The sequence below is a fragment of the Bombina bombina genome, chromosome 5 (assembly GCF_027579735.1).
Source record: "Bombina bombina isolate aBomBom1 chromosome 5, aBomBom1.pri, whole genome shotgun sequence".
NCBI classification, from domain to species: domain Eukaryota; kingdom Metazoa; phylum Chordata; class Amphibia; order Anura; family Bombinatoridae; genus Bombina; species Bombina bombina.
In genome coordinates, this window is record NC_069503.1 from 440,420,618 (window position 1) to 440,434,019 (window position 13,402).

Below are 13,402 nucleotides of genomic sequence, written 5' to 3' on the forward strand. Positions count from 1 at the left end.
GCATGTTGTAGTAAGCGAACAATGCTAGATATGTCAGAATCCAATTCTTGTTGCGCTAAATTCTCCAACCAAAAAGTTGAAGCAGCTGCAACATCGGCCAAAGTAATTGAAGGCCTAAGAAGATGACCTGAATATAAATAGGCTTTCCTTAGATAAGATTCAAGCTTCCTATCTAAAGGATCTTTAAAGGTACTATCTTCCATAGGAATAGTGGTTCGTTTAGCAAGAGTAGAAATAGCCCCATCAACTTTGGGGATTTTTTCCCAAAACTCTATTGCAACCGCTGGTGAAGGATACAATTTTTTAAACCTTGCAGAAGGATTAAAAGGAGTACCTGGCTTATTCCATTCCTTAGAAATCATGTCAGAAATAGCATCAGGAATAGGAAAAACCTCTGGAGTAACCACAGTAGGTTTAAAAACAGCATTTAAACGTTTACTAGTTTTAATATCAAGAGGACTAGCTTCCTCAATATTCAAAGTAATTAACACTTTTTTTAACAAAGAACGCATAAAGTGCAAAACCATAGCTGAGGTGTCTTAAGAAAATAAAAAACAGAATTTATGTTTACCTGATAAATTACTTTCTCCAACGGTGTGTCCGGTCCACGGCGTCATCCTTACTTGTGGGATATTCTCTTCCCCAACAGGAAATGGCAAAGAGCCCAGCAAAGCTGGTCACATGATCCCTCCTAGGCTCCGCCTACCCCAGTCATTCGACCGACGTTAAGGAGGAATATTTGCATAGGAGAAACCATATGTTACCGTGGTAACTGTAGTTAAAGAAAATAAATTATCAGACCTGATTAAAAAAACCAGGGCGGGCCGTGGACCGGACACACCGTTGGAGAAAGTAATTTATCAGGTAAACATAAATTCTGTTTTCTCCAACATTGGTGTGTCCGGTCCACAGCGTCATCCTTACTTGTGGGAACCAATACCAAAGCTTTAGGACACGGATGAAGGGAGGGAGCAAATCAGGTCACCTAAATGGAAGGCACCACGGCTTGCAAAACCTTTCTCCCAAAAATAGCCTCAGAAGAAGCAAAAGTATCAAATTTGTAAAATTTAGAAAAAGTGTGCAGTGAAGACCAAGTCGCTGCCTTACATCTCTGATCAACAGAAGCCTCGTTCTTGAAGGCCCATGTGGAAGCCACAGCCCTAGTGGAGTGAGCTGTGATTCTTTCAGGAGACTGCCGTCCGGCAGTCTCATAAGCCAATCGGATAATGCTTTTAATCCAGAAGGAGAGAGAGGTAGAAGTTGCTTTTTGACCTCTCCGTTTACCAGAATAAACAACAAACAAAGACAAAGTTTGTCTGAAATCCTTAGTAGCTGCTAAGTAAAATTTGAGAGCACGAACTACATCCAAGTTGTGCAACAAACGTTCCTTCTTTGAAACTGGATTAGGACACAAAGAAGGCACAACTATCTCCTGGTTAATGTTTTTGTTAGAAACAACTTTTGGAAGAAAACCAGGTTTAGTACGCAAAACCACCTTATCTGCATGGAACACCAGATAAGGAGAAGAACACTGCAGAGCAGATAATTCTGAAACTCTTCTAGCAGAAGAAATTGCAACCAAAAACAAAACTTTCCAAGATAATAACTTAATATCAACGGAATGTAAGGGTTCAAACGGAACCCCCTGAAGAACTGAAAGAACTAGGTTGAGACTCCAAGGAGGAGTCAAAATTTTGTAAACAGGCTTGATTCTAACCAGAGCCTGAACAAAGGCTAGAACATCTGGCACAGCTGCCAGCTTTTTGTGAAGTAACACAGACAAGGCAGAAATCTGTCCCATCAAGGAACTTGCAGATAATCCTTTTTCCAATCCTTCTCGAAGGAAGGATAGACTCTTAGGAATCTTAACCTTGTCCCAAGGGAATCCTGCAGATTCACACCAACAGATATACCAAATAATGTGGTAATTTTTCTGGTTACAGGCTTTCAGGCCTGAACAAGAGTATTAATAACAGAATCTGAGAACCCTCGCTTTGATAAGATCAAGCGTTCAATCTCCAAGCAGTCAGCTGGAGTGGGTCGAACGGACCTAGAACAAGAAGGTCTCGTCTCAAAGGTAGCTTCCATGGTGGAGCCGATGACATATTCACCAGATCTGCATACCAAGTCCTGCGTGGCCACGCAGGAGCTATCAAAATCACCGACGCCCTCTCCTGATTGATCCTGGCTACCAGCCTGGGGATGAGAGGAAACGGCGGGAACACATAAGCTAGTTTGAAGGTCCAAGATGCTACTAGTGCATCCACTAGAGCCGCCTTGGGATCCCTGGATCTGTACCCGTAGTAAGGAACTCTGAAGTTCTGACGAGAGGCCATCAGATCCATGTCTGGAATGCCCCACGGTTGAGTGACTTGGGCAAAGATTTCCGGATGGAGTTCCCACTCCCCCGGATGCAATGTCTGACGACTCAGAAAATCCGCTTCCCAATTTTCCACTCCTGGGATGTGGATAGCAGACAGGTGGCAGGAGTGAGACTCCGCCCATAGAATGATTTTGGTCACTTCTTCCATCGCTAGGGAACTCCTTGTTCCCCCCTGATGGTTGATGTATGAACTTGGCCCTCGCTAACTGAGGCCAAGCTTTGAGAGCATTGAATATCGCTCTCAGTTCCAGAATATTTATCGGTAGAAGAGATTCTACCCGAGACCAAAGACCCTGAGCTTTCAGGGATCCCCAGACCGCGCCCCAGCCCATCAGACTGGCGTCGGTCGTGACAATGACCCACTCTGGTCTGCGGAAGGTCATCCCTTGTGACAGGTTGTCCAGGGACAGCCACCAACGGAAAGAGTCTCTGGTCCTCTGATTTACTTGTATCTTCGGAGACAAGTCTGAATAGTCCCCATTCCACTGACTGAGCATGAACAGTTGTAATGGTCTTAGATGAATGCGCACAAAAGGAACTATGTCCATTGCCGCTACCATCAAACCTATCACTTCCATGCACTGCGCTATGGAAGGAAGAGGAACGGAATGAAGTATCCGACAAGAGTCTAGAAGTTTTGTTTTTCTGGCTTCTGTCAGAAAAATCCTCATTTCTAAGGAGTCTATTATAGTTCCCAAGAAGGGAACCCTCGTTGACGGAGATAGAGAACTCTTTTCCACGTTCACTTTCCATCCGTGAGATCTGAGAAAGGCCAGGACAATGTCCATGTGAGCCTTTACTTGAGGAAGGGACGACGCTCGAATCAGAATGTCGTCCAAGTAAGGTACTACAGCAATGCCCCTTGGTCTTAGCACCGCCAGAAGGGACCCTAGTACCTATGAGAAAATCCTAGGAGCAGTGGCTAATCCGAAAGAAAACGCCACGAACTGGAAATGCTTGTCCAGGAATGCAAACCTTAGGAACCGATGATGTTCCTTGTGGATAGGAATATGTAGATACGCATCCTTGAAATCCACCTTGGTCATGAATTGACCTTCCTGGATGGAAGGAAGAAGTGTTCGAATGGTTTCCATCTTGAACGATGGAACCTTGAGAAACTTGTTCAAGATCTTGAGATCTAAGATTGGTCTGAACGTTCCCTCTTTTTTGGGAACTATGAACAGATTGGAGTAGAACCCCATCCCTTGTTCTCCTAATGGAACAGGATGAATCACTCCCATTTTTAGCAGGTCTTCTACCCAATGTAAGAATGCCTGTCTTCTTATGTGGTCTGAAGACAACTGAGACCTGTGGAACCTCCCCCTTGGAGGAAGCCCCTTGAACTCCAGAGAATAACCTTGGGAGACTATTTCTAGCGCCCAAGGATCCAGAACATCTCTTGCCCCAGCTGAGCGAAGAGAGAGAGTCTGCCCCCCACCAGATCCGGTCCCGGATCGGGGGCCCGCATTTCATGCTGTCTTGGTAGCAGTGGCAGGTTTCCTGGCCTGCTTTCCTTTGTTCCAGCCTTGCATAGGTCTCCAGGCTGGATTGGCTTAAGAAGTATTACCTTCCTGCTTAGAGGACGTAGCCCTTGGGGCTGATCCGTTTCTGCGAAAGGGACGAAACTTAGGTTTATTTTTGGTCTTGAAAAGACCTATCCTGAGGAAGGGCGTGGCCCTTGCCCCCAGTGATATCAGAGATAATCTCTTTCAAGTCAGGGCCAAAGAGTGTTTTCCCCTTGAAAGGAATGTCAAGCAATCTGTTCTTGGAAGACGCATCCGCTGCCCAAGATTTTAACCAAAGCGCTCTGCGCCACAATAGCAAACCCAGAATTTTTTCGCCGCTAACCTAGCCAATTGCAAGGTGGCGTCTAGGGTGAAAGAATTAGCCAATTAAGAGCACGAATTCTGTCCATAATCTCCTCATAAGAAGAAGAATTACTAATAATCGCCTTTCCTAGCTCATCAAACTAGAAACACGCGGCTGCAGTGACAGGGACAATGCATGCAATTGGTTGTAGAAGGGAACCTTGCTGAACAAACATCTTTAGCAGACCTTCTATTTTTTTATCCATAGGATCTTGGAAAGCACAACTATCTTCTATGGGTATAGTGGCGCGCTTGTGTAGAGTAGAAACCGCCCCCCTCGACCTTGGGGACTGTCTGCCATCAGTCCTTTCTGGGGTCGACTATAGGAAAACAATTTTATAAATATGGGGGGAGGTACTAAAGGTATACCGGGCCTGTCCCATTCTTTACTAACAATGTACGCCACCCGCTTGGATATAGGAAAAGCTTCGGGGGGCCCCGGGGCCTCTAAGAACTTTTCCATTTTACATAGTGGTTCTGGAATGACCAGATAATCACAATCATCCAAATTGGATAACACCTCCTTAAGCAGAGCGCGGAGATGTTCCAACTTAAATTTAAAAGTAATCACATCAGGTTCAGCTTGTTGAGAAATGTTTCCTGAATCTGAAATTTCTCCCTCAGACAAAACCTCCCTGGCCCCCTCAGACTGGTGTAGGGGCCCTTCAGAAACCATATCATCAGCGTTCTCATGCTCTACAGAATTTTCTAAAACAGAGCAGTCGCGCTTTCGCTGATAAGCGGGCATATTGGCTAAAATGTTTTTGATAGAATTATCCATTACAGCCGTTAAATGTTGCATAGTAAGGAGTATTGGCGCACTAGATGTACTAGGGGCCTCCTGTATGGGCAAGACTGGTGTAGACGAAGGAGGGGATGATGCAGTACCATGCTTACTCCCCTCACTTGAGGAATCATCTTGGGCATCATTTTTACTAAAATTTTTTATGACATAAAATACATATAGTTAAATGAGAAGGAACCTTGGTTTCCCCACAGTCAGAACACAATCTATCTGGTAGTTCAGACATGTTAAACAGGCATAAACTTGATAACAAAGCACAAAAAACGTTTTAAAATAAAACCGTTACTGTCACTTTAAATTTTAAACTAAACACACTTTATTACTGCAATTGCGAAAAAGTATGAAGGAATTGTTCAAAATTCACCAAAATTTCACCACAGTGTCTTAAAGCCTTAAAAGTATTGCACACCAAATTTGGAAGCTTTAACCCTTAAAATAACGGAACCGGAGCCATTTTTATATTTAACCCCTTTACAGTCCCTGGAATCTGCTTTGCTGAGACCCAACCAAGCCCAAAGGGGAATACGATACCAAATGATGCCTTCAGAAAGACTTTTCTATGTATCAGAGCTCCACACACATGCAGCTGCATGCCATGCTGTCCTCAAAAACAAGTGCGCCATACCGGCGCGAAAATGAGGCTCTGACTATGATTAGGGAAAGCCCCTAAAGAATAAGGTGTCAAAAACAGTGCCTGCCGATATAATCATATCAAAATACCCAGAATAAATGATTCCTCAAGGCTAAATATGTGTTAATAATGAATCGATTTAGCCCAGAAAAAGTCTACAGTCTTAATAAGCCCTTGTGAAGCCCTTATTTACTATCTTAATAAACATGGCTTACCGGATCCCATAGGGAAAATGACAGCTTCCAGCATTACATCGTCTTGTTAGAATGTGTCATACCTCAAGCAGTAAGAGACTGCACACTGTTCCCCCAACTGAAGTTAATTGCTCTCAACAGTCCTGTGTGGAACAGCCATGGATTTTAGTTACGGTGCTAAAATCATTTTCCTCATACAAACAGAAATCTTCATCTCTTTTCTGTTTCTGAGTAAATAGTACATACCAGCACTATTTTAAAATAACAAACTCTTGATTGAATAATAAAAACTACAGTTAAACACTAAAAAACTCTAAGCCATCTCCGTGGAGATGTTGCCTGTACAACGGCAAAGAGAATGACTGGGGTAGGCGGAGCCTAGGAGGGATCATGTGACCAGCTTTGCTGGGCTCTTTGCCATTTCCTGTTGGGGAAGAGAATATCCCACAAGTAAGGATGACGCCGTGGACCGGACACACCTATGTTGGAGAAACATACTTACCAAAGACACCCATCCACATATAGCATATAGTCAAACCAGTATTGAAACAGTTATCAGTAGAGGTAATGGTATATGAGAGTATATCGTCGATCTGAAAAGGGAGATAGGAGATGAATCTCTACGACCGATAACAGAGAACCTATGAAATAGACCCCCGTTAGGAAAATCACTGCATTCAATAGGTAATACTCTCCACGTCCCTCTGACATTCGCTGTACTCTGAGAGGAATCGGGCTTCAAAATGCTGAGAAGCGCATGTCAACGTAGAAATCTTAGCACAAACTTACTTCACCACCTACATAGGAGGCAAAGTTTGTAAAACTGAATTGTGGGTGTGGTGAGGGGTGTATTTATAGGCATTTTGAGGTTTGGGAAACTTTGCCCCTCCTGGTAGGATTGTATATCCCATACGTCACTAGCTTATGGACTCTTGCCAATTACATGAAAGAAAACCAAATGTGCACAATAGGTGATGTGTTGTGCTACAAAAACACAGAGATACACTATATGGCCAAAAGTATGTGGACACTTGACCAACACACCCATATGCACTTATTAGTCATCCCAGCTCCAAACTGGTGGGAGGGTTTATGATGGAGCAGTTTAAACCACTTCTTCATAAATATCAGTTGCAGGCTCAAATAAGCGAGCCTGCAACCAAATGCGACATTCGCCTCATGATAATTTTTTCCCTTAGTAACTACAATTTCAAATTTTTATGCTGGAGTTGCATTTCAAAGTAAACCATTAGGAGTTTTGGGGGTCTTGCACACTGAAATGTGCTTAAAGGGACATTGTAGTAGAAAACGTACATGCTCTGTTATAGCGTGTCATTTTTACACTACTCACTATGAAACTGTTTAACCACTGCAAAGGGTTTAAACACATTGGTAAAATCTCTATTGGAGGCAACAGTCATTGCAGCTCAGTCACTGCAGCTCCCAGCTAAACACAGCCATGTGATTGGCCGGCTCATGCATCTGCCATTGCCAATTGGTTCATTGGCTGTTTCCCTTTAACAGTGCAAATATTTTACTGTCACACTGTGGCCAGATCTTAGAACTTTAAGCAGCTTGTGTTGGGGGCCTATGGGGAACACAGAAAGAGATGAAATGTAAAGCAGTAGTTTTGGAGGTTAGGGTACATAAAGGTCACAGACAATGATGTATATATGTATAACTTCTTTAAACAGATACTTTCCTCCACAGATACTTAGCTACTCACAAGTCCTATAAGAATTTATTTTACAAAGCATCATTGATTACATACAGCTGCAAAACCTGTTCATTTCTAACATTTATCAGAGAAGAATTATTGACTTTAATTTAATATTTGCTTTATTGGATGTGAGTGGGGATGCCCGATACAAAATATATAGACTCACTGGATCCCTGAAACATCCTATGAAGTGTCAAACGTTTATGCCACGTCATTTTTTGTTTAGATTGTTATTGATAGGTCCAGAATATGGATGTGAGCTCTTTCTGACCATGCTGGGTCTGAGCATTCAAATCTGCTGCTGCAGTATGAATTCTGATTTGCACTAATTTTTCCTATGTAGGCTAGTAACTTTAACCAGGCAATGAATGCTGTAGTGAACACTACATAAGAGTCTGGTCACATATCAACACATGAGAGCGGGGTGAAGGAGGCTTGGTGTGCTGGGACTGGACCCAAAACACATACGAGAAGGAAGAATGGTTGCCGCACTCTTTAAGGCACGAAACGAGTAAGTTGTGGCTACCTTCCTCCATGTGATTTTAACTTTGTGAATTAATAAAGTCTCCTTTGGATTTTAACGAGTGCAGCAACCATTCTTCCTTCTCCTTGTAACTTTAACCCTCTGTCCTCTGGAAAAAACTATACATATGTGCGTGTGTCACAAATATCTTTATACGGTTATGTATACTTCACATAAGAAATTCTGTGTAGAGAAAGTATAAAGATATGTGCTTTATAGCACACTGAAAAAGATACTGAAGTTTTTATGCATCAAAATAATTTATATTGTGTAACAAAAGTTTTTATTATCTTTAATTTGTTTTTTTGTTCTTATTCCGCTGTGTTTAAAGACATATACACAACTGTTATTAACTGAGAACCTAGCAAGACATTGCATTTTTTTCTGAGAAAACGTATTGTCCTACAATTGGTGTCAATAAGAGATGTACAGAATTTGCTTTAAGTATTTTTGAGTCCCTATTTTAATACGGATTATAATAAAGCAAATATTCACTACAATTCTTTACATTATTTTAACCATATTATCGTATTACCTTGAATGCTTAGACTTTCAGTCTGAAATACTTTCTGCAGAGGTGGGAAGTAAATAACCAGCAACTGGCCCATGATGGAACCAAGCACAGCATAACAGAACATTTTGTTGCTGCAAAGGCCGATCTCAAAGACCGACTTAGTCTGTAAAAAGAAAAATGTATATCTATATAAATGTCATTGATTAGAACAGTACCTGGTTATGCATTAGTACACTGATTAGAATCAATTGTGCAGTATACTTAAAGGGACATGAAACCCAATTTTCTTTTATGGTTTAGAAAGAACATGCAATTTTAAACAACTTTTCAATTTACTTCTATTATCTAATTTGCTTAATTCTCTTGATATCCTTTCTTGAAAAGTAGATCTAAATAGGTTCAGTACCTGCTGATTTGTAGCTGAACATAGATGTCTCGTGTGATTGGCTCACCCATGTGCATTGCTATTTCTTCAACAAAGGATATGTGAAAAATGAAGGAAATTAAATAATAGAAGTAAATTGGTAAATTGTTGTTTAAAATTGTATTCTCTATCTGAATCATGAAACCAAAATATTAGGGTTCATGTCCCTTTAAGCAAAAATGCTTCTAGTAAAGGCTATCACCAGTTTAGTGATTAATATTATTGTGCACATGTGCCTTGTGCATTTGCATTCATAGTTTATGACTACTCCATACATTCCACAATCTGAATGCAAGTGCACAACATATATGTAAGTGTGCACAACAAGGCACATACAACTGCAAAAAGAAAGCTTTCTAATGTGCCTTTTTGTTATTGCACTGTTTGTATATAACTCCTGCAAAAGGGTTAAACACATAGTTTAAGACAGCTCCAAAGCAGCAATGCACTACTAGGATCTAGCTGAACACATCTGGTGAACCAATGATAAGATGCAGAATTGTGTAGCCACCAATGAGCAGCTAACTCCCAGTAATGCATTGCTGCTCCGGAGCCTTCCAATGTATGCTTTCCAATAAAGGATACCAAACGAACAAAGTAAATTTGATAACAGAAGTAAATTGAAAGGTTTCTTAGAATTGCTCTAACACTGAACCACAAATGACCAATTTTGATTTTCATGTTACTTTAAAATGAATATGTATTTCATTTTGACAAAAATAATATTTTAACTCTCTCAAATGATTCTCTTACTCCCTTTTATTAGTTAAATAACATGTACTAAAGAGGTTTGCTGCTCATTCTTACCTGTGATCTCGAACTTAAAGCATTGAACATGTCAAAAAACACAAAGCAGGTAAATGTCATTGTGGTGTCCCTGGGAGTAATCACATTATCGCGTAGCTGATAAAAAAAAAAAGATCCATATTAGACCTGAATTCTTTGTTCAATGAGCATCAAAACTAAACAGTATTACAAACATATAATATACATGACAAACCAGAAGATCATGTTTATATGTTTACACGAACCTCTCGCCAGAATACAAATAAGGTTCCGCATACTATAATGATTGAAGAGATGAGGATTTTGATAATTAAGTTCTTGGTCAAAATGCTGTCTTTCAGATTTCTTGGAGGCTTCCTAATAACATCTTTATCAACTGGTTCCACTCCCAGACTGCAAAAGAAAAAAAGTTATAGTCTCCAGTAGTTAAAGGGACATTAAACACTAAATAAATGCTAGATACAATGATGCCTTCAAAGAAAAGATTAGTCTGAGAATAACATGTAGATGTCTTTTTTTTTTTTTTTTTAAAGTTCCATTAGCTGTTTAAATATTGACAAAATAAGAGTAAAGTTTTAGTGTCTATAAAACAAAGGGAGCTGCCATGTTGTAACTTAGGTTACTTTCGGCTAGATCACAAGTTGTGCGTTAGGTTAAAAAAGCAGCGTTAAGAGGTCCTAACGCTGCTTTTTAACGCCCGCTGGTATTACGAGTCTTGAAGGTACAGGCTCACCGCTCACTTTTTTGGCCAGACTTGGAAATACCGCAAATACACTTACGTAAATTGCGTATCCTCTTTTTTCAATGGGACTTGCATAGCGCTGGTATTACGAGTCTGCCAGAAAGTGAGCGGTAGACCCTCTCCTGTCAAGACTGGTACAGCATTTTAAAGTCAGTAGTTAAGAGTTTTACACAACGCCGTAGCATAAAACTCTTAACTGAAGTGCTAAAAAGTACACTAACACCCATAAACTACCTATTAACCCCTAAACCGAGGCCCTCCCACATCGCAAACACTTAAACAAATTTTTTAACCCCTGATCTGCCGAACCGGACATCGCTGCCACTATAATAAATATATTAACCTCTAAACCGCCGCACTCCCGCCTCACAAACATTAGTTAAATATTATTAACCCCTAATCTGCCCCCCCTACACCGCCGCCACCTACCTACATTTATTAACCCCTAATCTGCTGCCCCCAACGTCGCCGCCACTATACTAAAGTTATTAACCCCTAAATCTAAGTTAAACCCTAACCCCCCCTAACTTAAATATAATTTAAATAAATCTAAATAAAAATTACTATAATTAACTAAATTATTCCTATTTAAAACTAAATACTTACCTATAAAATAAACCCTAAGATAGCTACAATATAACTAATAGTTACATTGTAGCTATCTTAGGGTTTATTTACATTTTACAGGCATGTTTGTATTTATTTTAACTAGGTAGAATAGTTATTAAATAGTTATTAACTATTTAATAACTACCTAGCTAAAATAAATACAAAAGTACCTGTAAAATAAAACCTAACCTAAATTACAATAACACCTAACACTACACTATAATTAAATGACTTACCTAAATTAAATACAATTAAATAAAGTTAGCTAAAGTAAAAAAAAAAAACACACTAAATTACAGAAAATAATAAACAAATTACAAGATTTTTAAACTAATTACACCTAATCTAATCCCCCTAACAAAATAAAAAAAGCCCCCCCCCAAATAAAAAAAGCCCTACCCTACAATAAATTACAAATAGCTCTTAAAAGGGCCTTTTTCGGGGCATTGCCCCAAAGTAATCAGCTCTTTTACCTGTAAAAAAAAATAAAAATTACAAATCTCCCCCCAACATTAAAACCCACCACCCACACAACCAACCCTACTCTAAAACCCACCCAATACCCCCTTAAAAAAACTAACACTAACCCCTTGAAGATCACCTTACCGGGAGAAGTCCTCAACGAAGCCGGCAGAAGTCTTCATCCAAGCCGGGCGAAGTGGTCCTCCAGACAGGCAGAAGTCTTCATCCAGACGGCATCTTCTATATTCATCCATCCAGCGCGGAGCGGGTCCATCTTCAAGACATGCGACGCGGAGCGTCCTCTTCATCCGACGGCTCTTCTGGAATTAATGTTCCTTTAAATGATGTCATCCAAGATGGTGTCCCTTCAATTCCGATTGGCTGATAGAATTCTATCAGCCAATCGGAAATAAGGTAGAAAAAAATCCTATTACCTGATGCAATCAGCCAATAGGATTGAGCTTGCATTCTATTGGCTGATTGGAACAGCCAATAGAATGCCAGCTCAATCCTATTGGCTGATTGCATCAGCCAATAGGATATTCTCTACCTTAATTCCGATTGGCTGATAGAATTCTATCAGCCAATCGGAATTGACGGGACGCCATCTTGGATGACGTCATTTAAAGGAACCTTCATTCCAGAAGAGCCGTCGGATGTCTTCAAGATGGACCCACTACGCGCCGGATGGATGAAGATAGAAGATGCCGTCTGGATGAAGACTTCTGCCCGTCTGGAGGACCACTTCGGCCCGGTTGGATGAAGACTTCTCCCGGTAAGGTGATCTTCAAGGGGTTAGTGTTAGGTTTTTTAAGGGGGTATTGGGTGGGTTTTAGAGTAGGGTTGGTTGTGTGGGTGGTGGGTTTTAATGTTGGGGGGATGTGTAATTTTTTTTACAGGTAAAAGAGCTGATTACTTTGGGGCAATGCCCCGCAAAAGGCCCTTTTTAAGGGCTATTTGTAATTTAGGGTAGGGCTTTTTTTTATTTTGGGGGGCTTTTTTATATTGTTAGGGGGATTAGATTAACCCCTTAATGACCAGACCATTTTTCAATTTTCTTACCCTTAATGACAATGTCTATTTTTACATTTCTGCAGTGTTTGCGTTTAGCTGTAATTTTTCTCTTACTCGTTTACTGTACCCACACATATTATATACCGTTTTTCTCGTCATTAAATGGACTTTCTAAAGATACCATTATTTTCATCATATCTTATAATTTACTAAAAAAAATTATAAAATATGAGGAAAAAATGGAAAAAAACACACTTTTTCTAACTTTGACCCCCAAAATCTGTTATACATCTACAATCACCAAAAAACACCCATGCTAAATAGTTTATAAATTTTGTCCTGAGTTGAGAAATACCCAATGTTTACACGTTCTTTGCTTTTTTTGCAATTTATGGGGCAATAAATACAAGTAGCACTTTGCTATTTCCAAACCACTTTTTTTCAAAATTAACGCTAGTTACTTTGGAACCCTGATATCTGTCAGGAATACCTGAATATCCCTTGACATGTATATATTTTGTTTCAGAAGACATCCCAAAGTATTGATCTAAGCCCATTTTGGTATATTTCATGCCACCATTTCACCGCCAAATGCGATAAAAAAAAAAGTTCACTTTTTCACAAATTTTGTCACAAACTTTAGGTTTCCCACTGAAATTATTTACAAACAGCTTCTGCAATTATGGCACAAATGGTTGTAAATGCTTCTCTGGGATCCCCTTTTTCA

The 13,402-nt window shown here is 40.2% G+C and overlaps 1 protein-coding gene across 1 annotated transcript in view; it reads right to left on the reverse strand.

Moving 5' to 3' along the window:
• Positions 1-13,402, reverse strand: part of ATP2C1 (ATPase secretory pathway Ca2+ transporting 1) — a 209,041-nt gene that overhangs the window by 7,036 nt on the left and 188,603 nt on the right. The window contains 3 exon segments of the mRNA XM_053714301.1: positions 8,660-8,801; positions 9,870-9,965; positions 10,094-10,245. Of these exon segments, the coding sequence (XP_053570276.1) occupies positions 8,660-8,801; positions 9,870-9,965; positions 10,094-10,245 (390 nt within the window).